Source organism: Salminus brasiliensis, chromosome 16, assembly GCF_030463535.1.
Source record: "Salminus brasiliensis chromosome 16, fSalBra1.hap2, whole genome shotgun sequence".
NCBI classification, from domain to species: domain Eukaryota; kingdom Metazoa; phylum Chordata; class Actinopteri; order Characiformes; family Bryconidae; genus Salminus; species Salminus brasiliensis.
The window spans coordinates 2,563,031-2,577,931 of record NC_132893.1 but is presented as its reverse complement, the minus strand read 5'-3'; the positions used below and the strand labels follow the sequence as shown (position 1 = coordinate 2,577,931).

Genomic DNA, 14,901 nt, shown 5'->3' with positions numbered 1-14,901 from the left:
GCAACTATCTCATTGGAGACAGGGAGCTCCTTGAGGATGACGTTGGCCCTGGATGAATGGAGGCATTCATCCCAGATGCTGTGTTCCCTGTGCTCCTAGAGGCTGTGTTCATTTGCAGTCTACATGAGGACAGCATCAAGGATGGGCAGCATCATATCCTCCTCAATGACCCTCAATACTGGAGAAGGGGTAAGCTTCCTGTCACACTGGTGCCAGAAAAATAACTCTCTCTAAATGTCAGCAAGACCAAAGAGCTGATAGTGGGCTTTAGGAAACAGGAGAGAGCTTACACTCCTATTTTTATTATTTAAAGCTCCCTAATGGGCTTCATAACCACCTGGTATGAGCTCTGCACCACTCATAAGTTGAACTTTCTGCAGAATGTGGTGCGCACAGCCTGATCTTCCAAATCTGAACATATTCACCAGCCGCTGCCAAATAGTCCAGGAGGATTATTAGGGTCTCCACTCACCCAAGCCACTGCCTGTTCTCACAGCTGCCCAGTGGCAGGAGGTACAGAAGCATGAAGATTAGAACCTGCAAGTCCCGAGACGGCTTCTACCTCCAAGCAATTACTAGCAGCGTACTAGTTCACTGAACACACACTTTATCCATATCCAGCTATGTTAAGGTTAAGGTGCAGGTATTTGTCACTGTACAGTGTCCTCTGCATTTAACCCATCTGGTAGTGAACACAGTGAGTACACACACACACAGAGCAGTGGAGCAGAGAGGGTAAAGGGCCTTGCTCAAGGGTGGCAACAGTGGCAGCTTTCCGAGCCCGGGAATCGAACCACAACCCTGTTATTGATATCCCAGCGCTCTAACCGCTGAGCCACCACTGCCCCACTGCCCACTGCCCAATGTTTCTACTACCATTTCACTTACCAATAAACAGCAATAAACGTGATTTGACTTGATTCCCACCCAGCTTCTTAATTTTTTTTAAATGTATTTAGATACACCCATATTGGTGAAATACAAAAAAAACCCAGAATAAAATATAAGACTAAGATGTCTTTAAATTGTTTATGCAGCTATTGCACCTGCAGATACTGCAGTTCCTATGCCCCTGCCTCCTGTTCACCCTGAGGCTTTCTTCTGCCCAATACCAACGCAGGAGCTGCCAGAACCCATGCAACAGGGCAGTGACTACTTTTCTGGCCACAAACCCAGGAGGCTAGGGTCTGATGCAGTGGCAGATTCCTGTCGGTCACAATGTGTTTCCACCGTGGACACTGACATGGGCCAACTTGTGCCCTCTGCCAAGAATGGGCAATGGGCTCATCACCTATCTTATTGTGCCAATGACTTTACAAGAGGACTGTGCTGTTTCTTGCCCAAGGTTCCTTTGATTGGTTCAAGAAAATCCTCACATAGACTGCTCTAACCAGATGATGCCTGAAGTTTTAAGATGGACACTTATACCGTATACAACCTTTTGAGTTTTTACAAGAAACCAATGACAGTTATTTCAGTATTTCAGCTTATTTTTCAGGATTATTCACCCTGTTTACTCAGTAATCATGACATAAGCCATAGACCAGCTTAGACCTGACCGCTGCTGCAGTGATGCAATGCTGAGTGTCAGATGAGTGACTGGTGTTTGGGACACTCTAGCCACTCATATGAAAGTGGGAGGATTCATACATGGGTATAAAGAAATGTGACAACACAGCCCAGTCTGTCAGGTCAGCATCACTGGACGACACAACAGAGTCAGTTCCAGCTGACAGACCTGCGTCTCTTTCAGATGGACGACACAGTAAACTACAGGAAGAACCTCACAGTTCAGTTCTGCTTTCCTGGGAACAGTGCATCGTGCAGAAAGGAGGTCCGATCAGGCCCCGGGAATATCCTCTTGTTCATTGTCCTCTCATGTGTATCTGTGTGCACTGTGTTTCTGAACCTGCTGGTGATCATCTCCATCTCTCACTTCAAGCAGCTCCACACTCCAACCAACCTGCTCATCCTCTCTCTGGCTGTGGCGGATCTTCTCGTGGGAATGTTTGTTATGCCAGTGAGAATAATGCAGCTGATAGACTCCTGTTGGTATCTTGGAGAAACAGCATGTTCTGTTTCTTTAATAATCATCGGATATTCCATGACAGCATCTCTCTGTAGTCTGATTTTGATTGCAGTTGATCGGTACATTGCTGTCAGTGACCCTCTGCTTTATTCCACTAGAATCACAGTTTCTAAAACCTCTCTGTTCATAAGTCTAGGCTGGTCTTTATGTCTGTTGTACATCATCATCTATTTTTACTTTAATGATCATCTTCTTTCATCTCAGATAATCTCCAGATGTTATGGAGAGTGTGTAGTGTCTGTAAAACACTCCTGGGTGATCGTTGACCTGGTCCTTTTTTTTGTAGCTCCTTGCTCTGTTATACTGATCTTGTATTCAATCATTTTTATTGCTGCAAGACGTCAAGCTAAAGCTGTCAGAGCTGTAACTGATGCTTCAAAGAGACATGGGTCTGCAAACTCTTCTGAAACCAAAGCAGCAAAAACTCTGGGAATTGTAATCTTTGTTTATCTTGCTTGCTGGATTCCATATTATATAAGTTCTCTGTCAGCTGAAAGTTTTACATCTTCATCAATGGTGTACACTGTGTTTGTTTGGGTAATATGCCTGAACTCCTCTGTGAATCCACTGATCTACGCTATATTCTATCCATGGTTCAGAGCATCAGTTAAGTTTGTTCTAAGTTGTCGCATATTTGAATTCTCATCTTCTGGGTTTAATTTGTTTCCAGAGCGTTTTTAATTTCAGGCTGGTTTCAGCTGACTAAGCTGAGTCCACTTCGATCACTGACCACATTTAGGACAGTGTCATATATAAGATTAGAATAAGATTTTTTTTCTTTACATTATTTGTAAACAAACCTTTAGAAAATAATATTTTAAATGAATATGAGTAATGAGAATGGAAGGGGTTTTAAATTAGTAGCAGTATGGCCTTAATAGGAGATAATCATGACCTTAATGACCTTGTATCTTCAAACAGTAATTTCATAATCTTCTGTAATCAGAGACATGATTATTGAATCTGCTTTTTTATGTGTAATTTCATTTTGTGTGGCATTAAACATCCAGTCTTATGAATATTCTTCATTAGAAAGAAAAACAGTCTTATCTGTGCTTCATTACTGAAATATTATACTATAACTATGAATGATAGTTGATAAGTAATTTAGTATTGAGGATTCATAATTTGAAAATTTCATGAATTAAGAATAAAAAGTTTTGGTATGATGACTCTCATTCAGCTGGATGATGGCCATTACAGGTGTCCGTTGGCTGATTTAACAGATCAGACAGTAAGCTCTCTCTTCCATTTTCATTCTGCTATACAATGATATGACATTGGCAGCAGGTTGAAAAGAAGCACATGCTGTTGTATAAAATGTTATGATCAAATGCACAGCAAATGCAAGGACTGGCTTCCTTTACAGCTTGCTGATTTCCCTGCTCAAACACACTTGAGAGAGAGAGAAAAAAAAATCAGGAACCTGTGCTGGACCTCGACCTTCACTTTCCCACTCCTGGTTTAGGCCTATATGAAATATTCACAGGCCTCAGACCAAAACACTTTATATACACTCACAAAAAGAGGTGTTTCAAATAGTTCATTTGATCAATATCATAGAAGGTCCACTTTTGGACTGATAAAGAAGCATGATTGTCATAGAGATGTGACCAATCTTTTCAAGGACTAACAAACCTTCACTTAATGTACAATTATTTTTTCCAGTTCAGTATCAGGTTCATGTAGCAATAGCTACACCACAGTCAACCACTGGAAGCCCCACACAGTTTGATCAGACAGTGAAGTGAAGCTTTCATAGCTTTTCACTCCATCTGAAAGAATCTGGCTTTGGTTAAAGATCTTTAGGATTCTTTAGGATATATGGACATGTTTGAATTGCCAGCAACATTTTGTGGGATGAACAGAAATAAATGTAGGGTGTTACCTTTGCCCCATGACAACTCCCAGCACCTGGGGATTTCATGGACCCTGGCATTTAACCCATGCAACTAGGTCACATGTGCCTCTCATGGCAGGAACATAAAGCCTGCATGTGAGAGGGTAGGTGTCTGTGCTGTGGCCAGTCTGGGCATCTGTCCCCAGTGTGTCAGGAACAATGGGGTCACTGACAGATGTACACGCATGGACAAAATTGTTGGTACCCCTCGGTTAATGAAAGAAAAACCCACAATGATCACAGAAATAACTTGAATCTGACAAAAATAATAATAAATAAAAATTCCATGAAAATGTACAGATGAAAATCCAACATTGATTTTGAACCATGCTTCAATAGAATTATTTTAAAAAATAAACTCATGAAACAGGCCTGGGCAAAAATGATGGTACCCCTGAAAATAATGTGACCAAAGGGACAAGGTGTGTCAACTTATTAGCATCACAGGTGTCTGCAATCTTGTAATCAGTCAGTGGGCCTATATATAGGGCTACAGGTAGTCACTTTGCTGTTTGGTGACATGGTGTGTACCACACTCAACATGGACCAGAGGAAGCGAAGGAAAGAGTTGTCTCAGGACATTAGAAAGAAAATTATAGAAAAGCATGTTAATATTATTTAGAATGTGTATATGAACATGTATATGTAATTCAGAAATTTAAGATCCATGGGACTGTAGCCAATCTCCCTGGATGTGGCTGCAGGAGGAAAATTGATGACAAATGAAAGAGATGGATATAACGAATGGTAACAAAAGAGCAAAGAAAAATATCTAAAGAGATTAAAAGTGAACTTCAAGCTCAAGGAACATCAGTGTCAGATTGCACCATTTATGGAACTTGGGACTTCATGGAAGATGACCAAGGAGGACAAAATTGTTGAAAACAAATCATAAAATAGCCAGACTGGAATTTGCTAAACTACATGTTGATAATCCCCAAAGCTTCTGGGAGAATGTCCTGTTGACAGATGAGACAAAAATGTAACTTTTTGCCAAGGCACATCAGCTCTATTGTAACAGATGAAAAAATGAAGCATATTAAGAAAAGAACACTGTCCCTACTGTGAAACATGGAGGAGGCTCTGTTATGTTCTGGGGCTGCTTTGCTGCATCTGCCACAGTCTTGAATCTGTGCAGGGTACAGGAGGGACTACCAAGGGATTCTAGAGAGAAATGTTCTGCCCAGTGTCAGAAAGCTTGGTCCCAGTCGCAGGTCATGGGTCTTGCAACAGGATAATGACCAAAAACACCCAGCTATAAACACAACAACATTGCACTATTCTGAAGTGGCCATCTATGAGCCCTGACCTTAATCCTATTGAGCATCTTTGAAGGAGCTGAAACATGCTTTCTGGAAAAGGCACCCTTCAAACCTGTGGTAAAAAAAAAAAAGCCCAACATCACTTGCGTCAAGGCCCTATGACCTTGCCATTAAGCTTCTCCCTGACACTTGTCCTTCCCAGGATCAGCAGAATGCCATGGAGGACTTCATCAGGGAGGCCTTGGCACTTGGGTTAATTCATTCCCTCTTATCCCAGGCTGGTGCTGGCTTTGTTTGCCAGGAAGAAACTTGGGGGCATGTGCCTCTGCATAGACTATTGGAAATTAAATAAGATCATGGTCAATGATCGCTACCCCCATCCCTCTTGACTTGAGCCTTCAAGATGCTGCAGGGCACGTTTTTTAAGCAAAAAGGGGTAGCACATACCCCTTTCTAGTGATTCTTCCAGAATTTCAGTTGCATGGAGTGTTCTGTCCTCACTGGAAAATCGCAGCCCTACACATTGTCGATCCCATTGTAGGCCCCTGTGCTGATACCAATAGGTCATTTCATGATGTAATGTGTATCTGACCTGTTCACCCGAGACCATTTAAAGCCTTTCATTAATTTGATTATTTATAACATGATATGGCCTATTATGAAAATATTTAGCTGTTTCCAGTCCCAGGTTTCTGCTTGTGGTTTATTGACCATGTTTGCTCACAAATTATGACATCAGCCTTAGACCTTAGGCCTGGCCACTGCTGTAGTGATGTAATGCTGAGTTTCAGATGAGTGACTGGTGTTTGGGACACTCTAGCCACTCATATGAAAGTGGGAGGATTCATACATGGGTATAAATAAATGTGGACACACAGCCCAGTCTGTCAGGTCAGCATCACTGGACAACACAACAGAGTCAGTTCCAGCTGACAGACCTGCGTCTCTTTCAGATGGACGACACAGTAAACTACAGGAAGAACCTCACAGTTCAGTTCTGCTTTCCTGGGAACAGTGCATCATGCAGAAAGGAGGTCCGATCAGGCCCCATGAATATCCTCTTGTTCATTGTCCTCTCATGTGTATCTGTGTGCACTGTGTTTCTGAACCTGCTGGTGATCATCTCCATCTCTCACTTCAAGCAGCTCCACACTCCAACCAACCTGCTCATCCTCTCTTTGGCTGTTGCGGATCTTTTCGTGGGAATGTTTGTTATGCCAGTGAGAATAATGCAGCTGATAGACTCCTGTTGGTATCTTGGAAAAATAGCATGTTCTGTTTCTGAAATAATCATCGGCCAATCAATGTTAGGATCTCTCTTTAGCCTTGTTTTGATTGCAGTTGATCGGTACATTGCTGTTAGTGACCCTCTGCTTTATTCCACTAGAATCACAGTTTCTAAAACCTCTCTGTTCATAATTCTAAGCTGGTCTTTATGTCTGTTATATGTCATAATTTATTTATACTTTAATGATCATCTTCTTCAATCTCAGATAATTTTCAGATGTTATGGAGAGTGTGTAGTGTCTGTAAAACACTCCTGGGTGATCATTGATCTGATCATATGTTTTCTAGCTCCTTGCTCTGTTATACTGATCTTGTATTCAATCATTTTTATTGCTGCAAGACGTCAAGCTAAAGCTGTCAGAGCTGTAACTGATGCTTCAAAGAGACATGGGTCTGCAAACTCTTCTGAAACCAAAGCAGCAAAAACTCTGGGAATTGTGATATTTGTTTACCTTGTTTGCTGGATTCCATTTTATGTAAGTTCTCTATCAGTGGAAAGTATGACAACTTCATCAATTGTCTGGACTGTGTTTGGTTGGCTAATGTATATCAACTCTTCTGTAAATCCACTGATATATGCTTTCTTCTACTCATGGTTCAGAACATCAGTTAAGTTTATTGTAACTTGTAGAATATTTGAATTCTCATCTTCAAGTCTCTGTTTACATTATTTGTTGTTTTAGCCTGTAATAAAACGAACTACTAGAAAACAACATTTTAAATGACCGTGAGTAATGGGGGTTTAGAATAGATTAGTAGCAGTACAGAACTAGGAGAAATACCAATGACCTTAATGACCTTGTAATTTTTAACCCCACTTTCATAATGCACTGTAATCAGAGACATGACAATTAAATCTGCAATATTTAATTTAATTTAATACAATATCTGTCTGCAATTTTTTTTTTTGGGCGGCATTAAACATCCAGTCTTATAAATATTCTTCTTCGGATAGTAAAGTGGCCTTACACGTGCTTGTGTACAGTTGTTTCAATATACTATTGAAATATTTTAGTACTGAAGAACTTTACATGCCCAAAGATGAAAGTGCCTAACACTCCTTTATGAGATAAACCCGGATAAACCAATTATGCTCTCTGGACTCCCAGAGAGCATAATTGTCTTCCTAGGAGGGATAGTCTGATGCTAACCTGATGCTAGCTATGACAGATGTCTTTGATGTAACAGAATTAACAGGAAGCATTATGCTCTGAGGACATGCGAAAACAAAAGCTATGATGGCAAATGAACTTGGACAGGACGAAACAACAGAATAGGGTCTGGGAGGAAATCTTATACAATGTAAGGGGAATAATCAAGAAAGAAATTAACGGGGGAAACCAAAAACCACTGAGTAGTGCTCAGGAGGGGACAGGAGAATAATAACAATGTGAAAACGCGAAGCCGAGCTTCGAACTAGCAAAGGAAACAAAAGACAGAGATTACCAGTGAACAAGGCAGGGGCACGAAACATAGGCAACGAGCAGGTTTCCCTTGAACAGACCATGGAATATGCTGATGCAATAAACGCAATTCACGGCATTGACACAGCATAAGTGAGTGAATTTTAAAGCTGCAGTCACAGGTGGAACAAATCAGGGTACGAATCAGGGGAGCCGACCACTGCATGCAGCTCCTTCTATGGGCAGGGGATGCCTGCCAACAATCAGAGGTGCACCCCTTGGCTGGGGCATCCGCATTGCATGGGGCACTGGTGAGGGCATGAGCAGGGTGCAAGCGAGGGCTGCTGGGAAGAGGCCGGCCCTTGTACATGGTACAAGTACATGGTCAGTCAGCACCCAGGAATGCTCCTCTGCACTGAACCCCTCCCAATCCAGCAGGTATTGAAGCCCCATTGACCTCCAATGGCTTTGGCAGGGCATTGGTAGACGGCGCTTCGTTCAATGGACCAGGAACCATGGGCTTCAACAGAGATACATTAAATTAATTATGTATGCAGGAGTGTGAAGGAATCTGCAACTGATAACAAACAGATAAAAATCTTTTTAGGACCAGAATGTGTAGTATTTAACTTGCGGAGGGGATCCCCAGCCCTCATATCCCGTGTTGATAGCCAATCTGAGAAACTTGCCCAGCTCCTGGGCATGGCCTGGGGGCAATACCTGAAAGTAGGGCTTATGCTCAAGCAGGTGCTTGAAGAAGGCCCCCAAAAAAACCCCAAAATTACCTCCTCAGGAATGTCAAAATACCTGAAGACATGATCGATTAAAGGTTGAGCAGTCTGAAAGGATGTGACAGGGACCATCGGGCCTGTTGGGGATTCAGACATTCAGACATGGCGTAGTTACTTAAGGTTTTTATGGTCAGTGACCACTTGGCAGAACCCTCCAGCCAATGCTGCAACTCAACCAAAGCCATTTTAATGGCGAGGAGCTCTCTGTCTCCAACGCTGTAATTATTTTTGGCGGCTCTCAGCTTCTTGGACTAAAAAGCCACTGGATGGAGTTTGTCGCTCTCCCCGTGCTGCTGATGCTGTCAGAGGCAGCCACTTAATCTAGAAAAGTCTTCTGTGGATCCTTGGATGGACTCCTCTCAAAAACAAAGTGAAGGGTGCAGTGAGTGTGCTAAAGTCCCTGATAAAACATCAATAGAAGTTCGCGAAGCCCATGAATCTTTGGATATCCTTGTCCGAGGTAGGAGTGGGCCAGGCCAGTATGTACCTTGTACCTTTCAGTACAGTACCTGTACCTTAGCTTGGTCCATGGAAACACTGTTTTCACTGATTATGTACCCTGGAATGTACACTTCTCTAGCAGCTTGTTGAGGTTGAGATGGTCTGTATTTGACCTGTTAGATAATTAGTCATTTCTCAGGTGAATATCTACAGATCTGGACTTGGAATCTTCAAATAAAGTGAAGAACAGCTGGATTCAGTAGAAGTCATCAGTAAAAGCATCTTGATGATCTACTGAATGTGTTCAGATGCTGCTCCATCACTGAGATGTTGCTGAGATGTTACTGAGAATCTGAGAATTGTCCAATGTCATTCAAGTTAATTTACATTTAAATATATGAGCTCAGATCTTTTATTGAGCTGCTTAAGAAACAGCCTGAACTTTTAAAGTCACTTCCAAAAAGGCCTCAGAGTGACCAGTTACAGGGACTTTGTCTCCCTCCAGTGGTCTTATTACTAAGTTGTATTCTCCATCCATGTCACATTTGACTCCATACAGAGCAATACATTTCTACTGAGCTGTGTGCTTTAGTCTAAACTGAGGAAACTAGAGACAGTCATGCTTTCATGATTCTATATTTTGACCGTGACACTGTCTTGAATGTGGCAGATGAGCGTGAACTGGCCTTTTCTAAGCTGAATCCAGTCTGAAGTTAAAGACGGTCTGAAATGAAATTACAGCTTAAAGACGAGGATTCAAATAAACTGAAGTGATTTTCTGAAGCATGGACATAATAGAGCAAATATCAGTGGATTCATGGAGGAGTTGTTGTGCATTAGCCAGTCAAATACAGCCCACACTACAGAGGCAGATGTGACACTTTCCACTGACCCAGACTTTGTGTAAAATGGGATTCAGCAGACAAGATTCATTTGAAATAAAGTGGAATACTGAATCTGTTTATGTGCACACTTTGGCCATGCTCAGGAAACTAGTTTACTCTCCATTATCTTGCTTTGATTGTCCAGGTTTTATTAGCTCATCATGTGAAAGGTCAAGCTCTGCATAGTGGCCCATTCATTCAGCCAAACTGAGAGACAGTGGTGGCCTTGATACAGGGGTCACGGGCTATGAACGAACAGCTGAAGAACTTGCTGATACAGATTCCACTCAAAATACAGGTAAAGCCCTGAAAGTGAAACCTCCTTCATATTCCTTTATCTGTCCTCTTGTATTGTGTTGACCACTACATAACTGACCAGTCTTTTATGACCTCTTCAGTGTCATAAAAGTTAACGTCTCAGGAAAAGTGGTAAAGAAAGTTGCAGAGAGGTCTAGTAATCATCAACACCATGAGACACCTCCCAGCAGAGCCAATTACTTGCATCACCATGTCCCTGTTTATTTGACACCTTTAATTGTGAGGTTTCAACTGAACAGCCTGTTTATCCAACACTGTTATTGCTAATGGGATCTTAGGAGACCTGGGCCTGGAAACAGGTCATATCAACCATATCAAGGTTATAAATAATCTAACTAATGAAAGGCTTTAAGTGGTCTCAGGTGAACAGGTCAGATACACATTACATCATGAAATGACCTCTAACTGACTGATGCAATTCTTACAGCTCTTTGGACATGATGCAGAGCTACAGAACTTTCTACAGTAAATAACAGGGTAATCCACAAGTAAAAATACAAACAATCATATAAAGACGCTATCATTGAACTACTCTATACAGACCACTGATGGAGCCTCTCATGCTTTAATTAGAGCACCATAGAAGGTATGATTTTAATGTTGATGTTTGAGTCTACTGTCCTGGACTTTCTTCTCCATCTCCCACAATGTTAATAGATGATGTCCAACTTTCACCTGTCATTCTGATCTCCCTTCAGAATGAAAGTTTCCTTAATACTGCAGCATGTAACAACACACCTATGTGGTGATCATGTGACTATTTCTTTTTTTATTGATTTAGAAAAGCTTTTGGCCGAAAGAGGATGGGCCCTCCATTTGAGTCTCAGTTCCTTGTTACTGTGGCCTTTGGCTTGCTCACTTGGTTTTATCATTTTTCTGGATTTCTGTGAAACATTTATGACAAAATCAGGTTGATGAGCTAATATATTTGACTTGACTTTAATGAAGCTTAACAGAAAGTCAGTAACAGAAACACAGTGACCTTCAAAAACATCAGTATAACAAAAGCTCAACACAAATGTTGTGGCAGGACCTGAAGCTTGGAGTTTATCCAAGAAAGCCCACCACCATCACTGAGGTGAAGCTCTTCTGTAGGGAGGAGTGTGCTGGACTGATCAACAGTTACAAGGAGATCACAACAGTTACTGAACGCAGAGCTTCATGTACGTGTTGGATCACTTAGTTCAGTAAAGGAATGAAAGGAATTATAATTATTCATATTCATTGTTTTATCATGTGTTTGATTCATTCCAGTGCTGGAACTGCATTTCCACCATCCCACTGTTTTTATTTATTTACTTACTACTGTTCATCCTGCTAAATGGATCAAACTGTGTGGGGCTTTCAGTCCATGCGGTGATTGACAGTGGTGTGGCCACTGCTACTTGAACCTGGTAAAGAACTTTTACATGAAGGTTGAAGGTGAAGGTTTGTAAGACCTTAAAAAGGCTCGTCACACTCCTACACCTCTATGACAAACATGGTTCTTTATGGGACCAAAACTGGTTCTTCTATGGCATCGCTCAAAGAACCATATGAACCAATTTTATTTTTAAGAGTGTATGTAAAGTTTGGACCTGAGGCCTTTTCATTGATCATATGGCCTAAACCAGGTGTGGGGAACTGAGGGCCGAGGTCCAGCACAGGTTCCTGATTTCCAGTTATGTAAACTGAAGGCGTCCTGCAGAAGTGGGGAATGAGTAAAGCTTCACTGCATAATCAGACTGGACTTCCTTTGCATTTGCTGAGCCAGTGCATTTGATCATGACCTTTAACACAACAGCATGTGCTTCTTTTCAGCCTGCTGCTGGTGTCACATCATTGTACAGCAGAATGTAAATGGAGGAGAGAGCTTACTGTCTGATCTGTTAAATCAGCCAAAAGACACCTGTGATGGCCATCATCTGGCTAAAATATGAGAACAGTGAGGGTCATCTTAGCAGAATATGTATTATTTTTATATGATTTATGGTTTAAGATGCTTTGGTGCTGATGATTCATATTTATCATAATATACAGTCGTAGAATAATAATATTTCAATGGTTGAACACAGGCATATGAACGGCTGTCTTTCTCTCTATGGAAGAAAATTTATAAGACTGAATGTTTAATGCCACACAAAATGAAAATTCACATAAAAAAGCAGATTCAATAATCATGTCTCTCTTTACATAACATTACGGAAATCTAACCCCCCTCCATCCTCATTATTCATATTCGTTTAAAATATTATTATTTTTAAAGGTTTGTTTACTACAGTCTAAAACAACAAATAATGTAAACAGAGATTCTGGACCTTATATATGACACAGTCCTAAATGTGGTCAGTGACTGAAGTGGACTCAGCTTTGTCAGCTGAAACCAGCCTAAAATTAAAAACGCTCTGGGAGTAAATTAAACCTTGAAGATGAGAATTTAAATATTCTACAAGTTAAAATAAACTTAACTGATGTTCTGAACCATGGATAGAATATAGCGTAGATCAGTGGATTCACAGAGGAGTTCATGCATATTATGCAAACAAACACAGTCCAGACTATTGATGAAGTTGTCACACTTTCCACTGATAGAGAACTTATATAATATGGAATAAAGCAAGCAAGATAAACAAAGATCACAATTCCCAGAGTTTTTGCTGCTTTGGTTTCAGAAGAGTTTGCAGACCCATGTCTCTTTGAAGCATCAGTTACAGCTCTGACAGCTTTAGCTTGACGTCTTGCAGCAATAAAAATGATTGAATACAAGATCAGTATAACAGAGCAAGGAACTAGAAAACAAAGGACCAGGTCAGCGATCACCCAGAAGTCTTTTACAGACACGACACACTCTCCATAACACCTGAAGATAATCTGAGATGAAAGAAGATGATCATTAATGTATAAAAAGATGATGATGTACAACAGACATAAAGACCAGCCTAGACTTATGAACAGAACAGTTTTAGAAACTGTGATTCTAGTGGAATAAAGCAGAGGGTCACTGACAGCAATGTACCGATCAACTGCAATCAAAATCAGGCTACAGAGAGATGCTACCATTGAATATCCGATGATTATTTCAGAAACAGAACATGCTGTTTCTCCAAGATACCAACAGGAGTCTATCAGCTGCATTATTCTCACTGGCATAACAAACATTCCCACAAGAAGATCCGCCACAGCCAGAGAGAGGATGAGTAGGTTGGTTGGAGTGTGGAGCTGCTTGAAGTGAGAGATGGAGATGATCACCAGCAGGTTCAGAAACACAGTGCACACAGATACACATGAGAGGACAATGAACAAGAGGATATTCCCGGGGCCTGATCGGACCTCCTTTCTGCAAGATGCACTGTTCCCAGGAAAGCAGTACTGAACTGTGAGGTTCTTCCTGTAGTTTACTGTGTCGTCCATCTGAAAGAGACGCAGGTCTGTCAGCTGGAACTGACTCTGTTGTGTCGTCCAGTGATGCTCACCTGACAGTCTGGGCTGTGTTTCCACGTTTCTTTATACCCATTTATGAACCATCCCACTTCTATATGATTGGTTATAATTTTCCAAACACCAGTCAGTAATCCGACACTCAGTATTAAACCTTTGCTTACAGTAGTGGTCAGGCCTTAGTTTTGCACAAAGAAAAAGATTTCCCACCTTACTAATGAACCGAATAGACTGAAATACTTAATAAAAAAAAGTAATAATAAATAAAAATGTTGTGAAAATTAACCAATCAAAATCAGACATTGCTTTTCAACCATGCTTTAACAGAATTATTTTTAAAAAATAAACTCATGAAACAGGTCTGGACAGAAATGATGGCACCCTTAACTTAATATTTTATTGCACAACCTTTTGAGGCAATCACTGTAATCAAACAATTCCTGTCACTGTCAATGAGACTTCTGCACCTCTCAGCAGGTATTTTGGCTCACTCCCCATGAGCAAACTGCTCCAGTTTTCATTGTACCCTGCACAGATTCAAGACACCCTGTGGCAGATGCAGCAAAGCAGCCCCAGAACATCACAGAGTCTCCTCCATGTTTCACAGTAGGGACAGTGTTCTTTTCTTGAAATGCTTCATTTTTCAGTCTGTGAACAGTTGATGTGCCTTGGCAAAAAGTTAAGTTTTTGTCTCATCTGTCCATAGGACATTCTCCCAAAAGCTTTGGGGCTTGTCAACATTTAATTTGGCAAGTTTTAGTCTGGCTTTTTACGATTTGTTTTCAACAATGGTGTCCTCCTTGGTCATCTCTCATGAAGTTCACTTTGGCTCAAATAACAAGTGATCTTGCACTGATGTTTCTTGAGCTTGAAGTTCACCTTTAATCTCTTTAGAAGTTTTTCTGGGCTCTTTTGTTACCATTCGTATTATCTGACTTGATCTGATTTGTCATTAATTTTCCTCCTGCGGCCACATCCAGGGAGGTTGGCTACAGTCCCATGGATCTTAAATTTCTGAATAATATATTCAACTTTATTCACAGGAACATCAAGCTGCTTGAAGATGGTTTTATAACCTTTACCTTTAACATGCTTGTCTATTATTTTTT

General features: G+C 41.0%; 3 protein-coding genes across 3 annotated transcripts; 2 read left to right on the top strand and 1 right to left on the bottom strand.

Moving 5' to 3' along the window:
* The first annotated feature begins 1,744 nt into the window (after positions 1 to 1,744).
* LOC140536880 (trace amine-associated receptor 6-like) lies at positions 1,745 to 2,770 on the top strand. Its single transcript, XM_072658945.1, has one exon. The coding sequence runs from the start codon at positions 1,754 to 1,756 to the stop codon at positions 2,768 to 2,770; it is 1,017 nt and encodes a 338-aa protein (XP_072515046.1). The 5' UTR covers positions 1,745 to 1,753.
* A 3,425-nt stretch (positions 2,771 to 6,195) lies between these two features.
* LOC140537233 (trace amine-associated receptor 6-like) lies at positions 6,196 to 7,221 on the top strand. Its single transcript, XM_072659560.1, has one exon. It carries the CDS (start codon positions 6,205 to 6,207, stop codon positions 7,219 to 7,221), a length of 1,017 nt encoding a protein of 338 aa, XP_072515661.1. The 5' UTR covers positions 6,196 to 6,204.
* A 5,527-nt stretch (positions 7,222 to 12,748) lies between these two features.
* On the bottom strand, positions 12,749 to 13,774 carry LOC140536853 (trace amine-associated receptor 6-like). The gene has a single exon (XM_072658908.1). The coding sequence runs from the start codon at positions 13,763 to 13,765 to the stop codon at positions 12,749 to 12,751; it is 1,017 nt and encodes a 338-aa protein (XP_072515009.1). The 5' UTR covers positions 13,766 to 13,774.
* Between the last annotated feature and the right edge of the window lie 1,127 nt (positions 13,775 to 14,901).

Bases quoted from the DNA above. Each gene is read 5' to 3' on its own strand.
- LOC140536880 (XM_072658945.1), top strand. From the start codon at position 1,754: ATGGACGACACAGTAAACTACAGGAAGAACCTCACAGTTCAGTTCTGC.
- LOC140537233 (XM_072659560.1), top strand. From the start codon at position 6,205: ATGGACGACACAGTAAACTACAGGAAGAACCTCACAGTTCAGTTCTGC.
- LOC140536853 (XM_072658908.1), bottom strand. From the start codon at position 13,765: ATGGACGACACAGTAAACTACAGGAAGAACCTCACAGTTCAGTACTGC.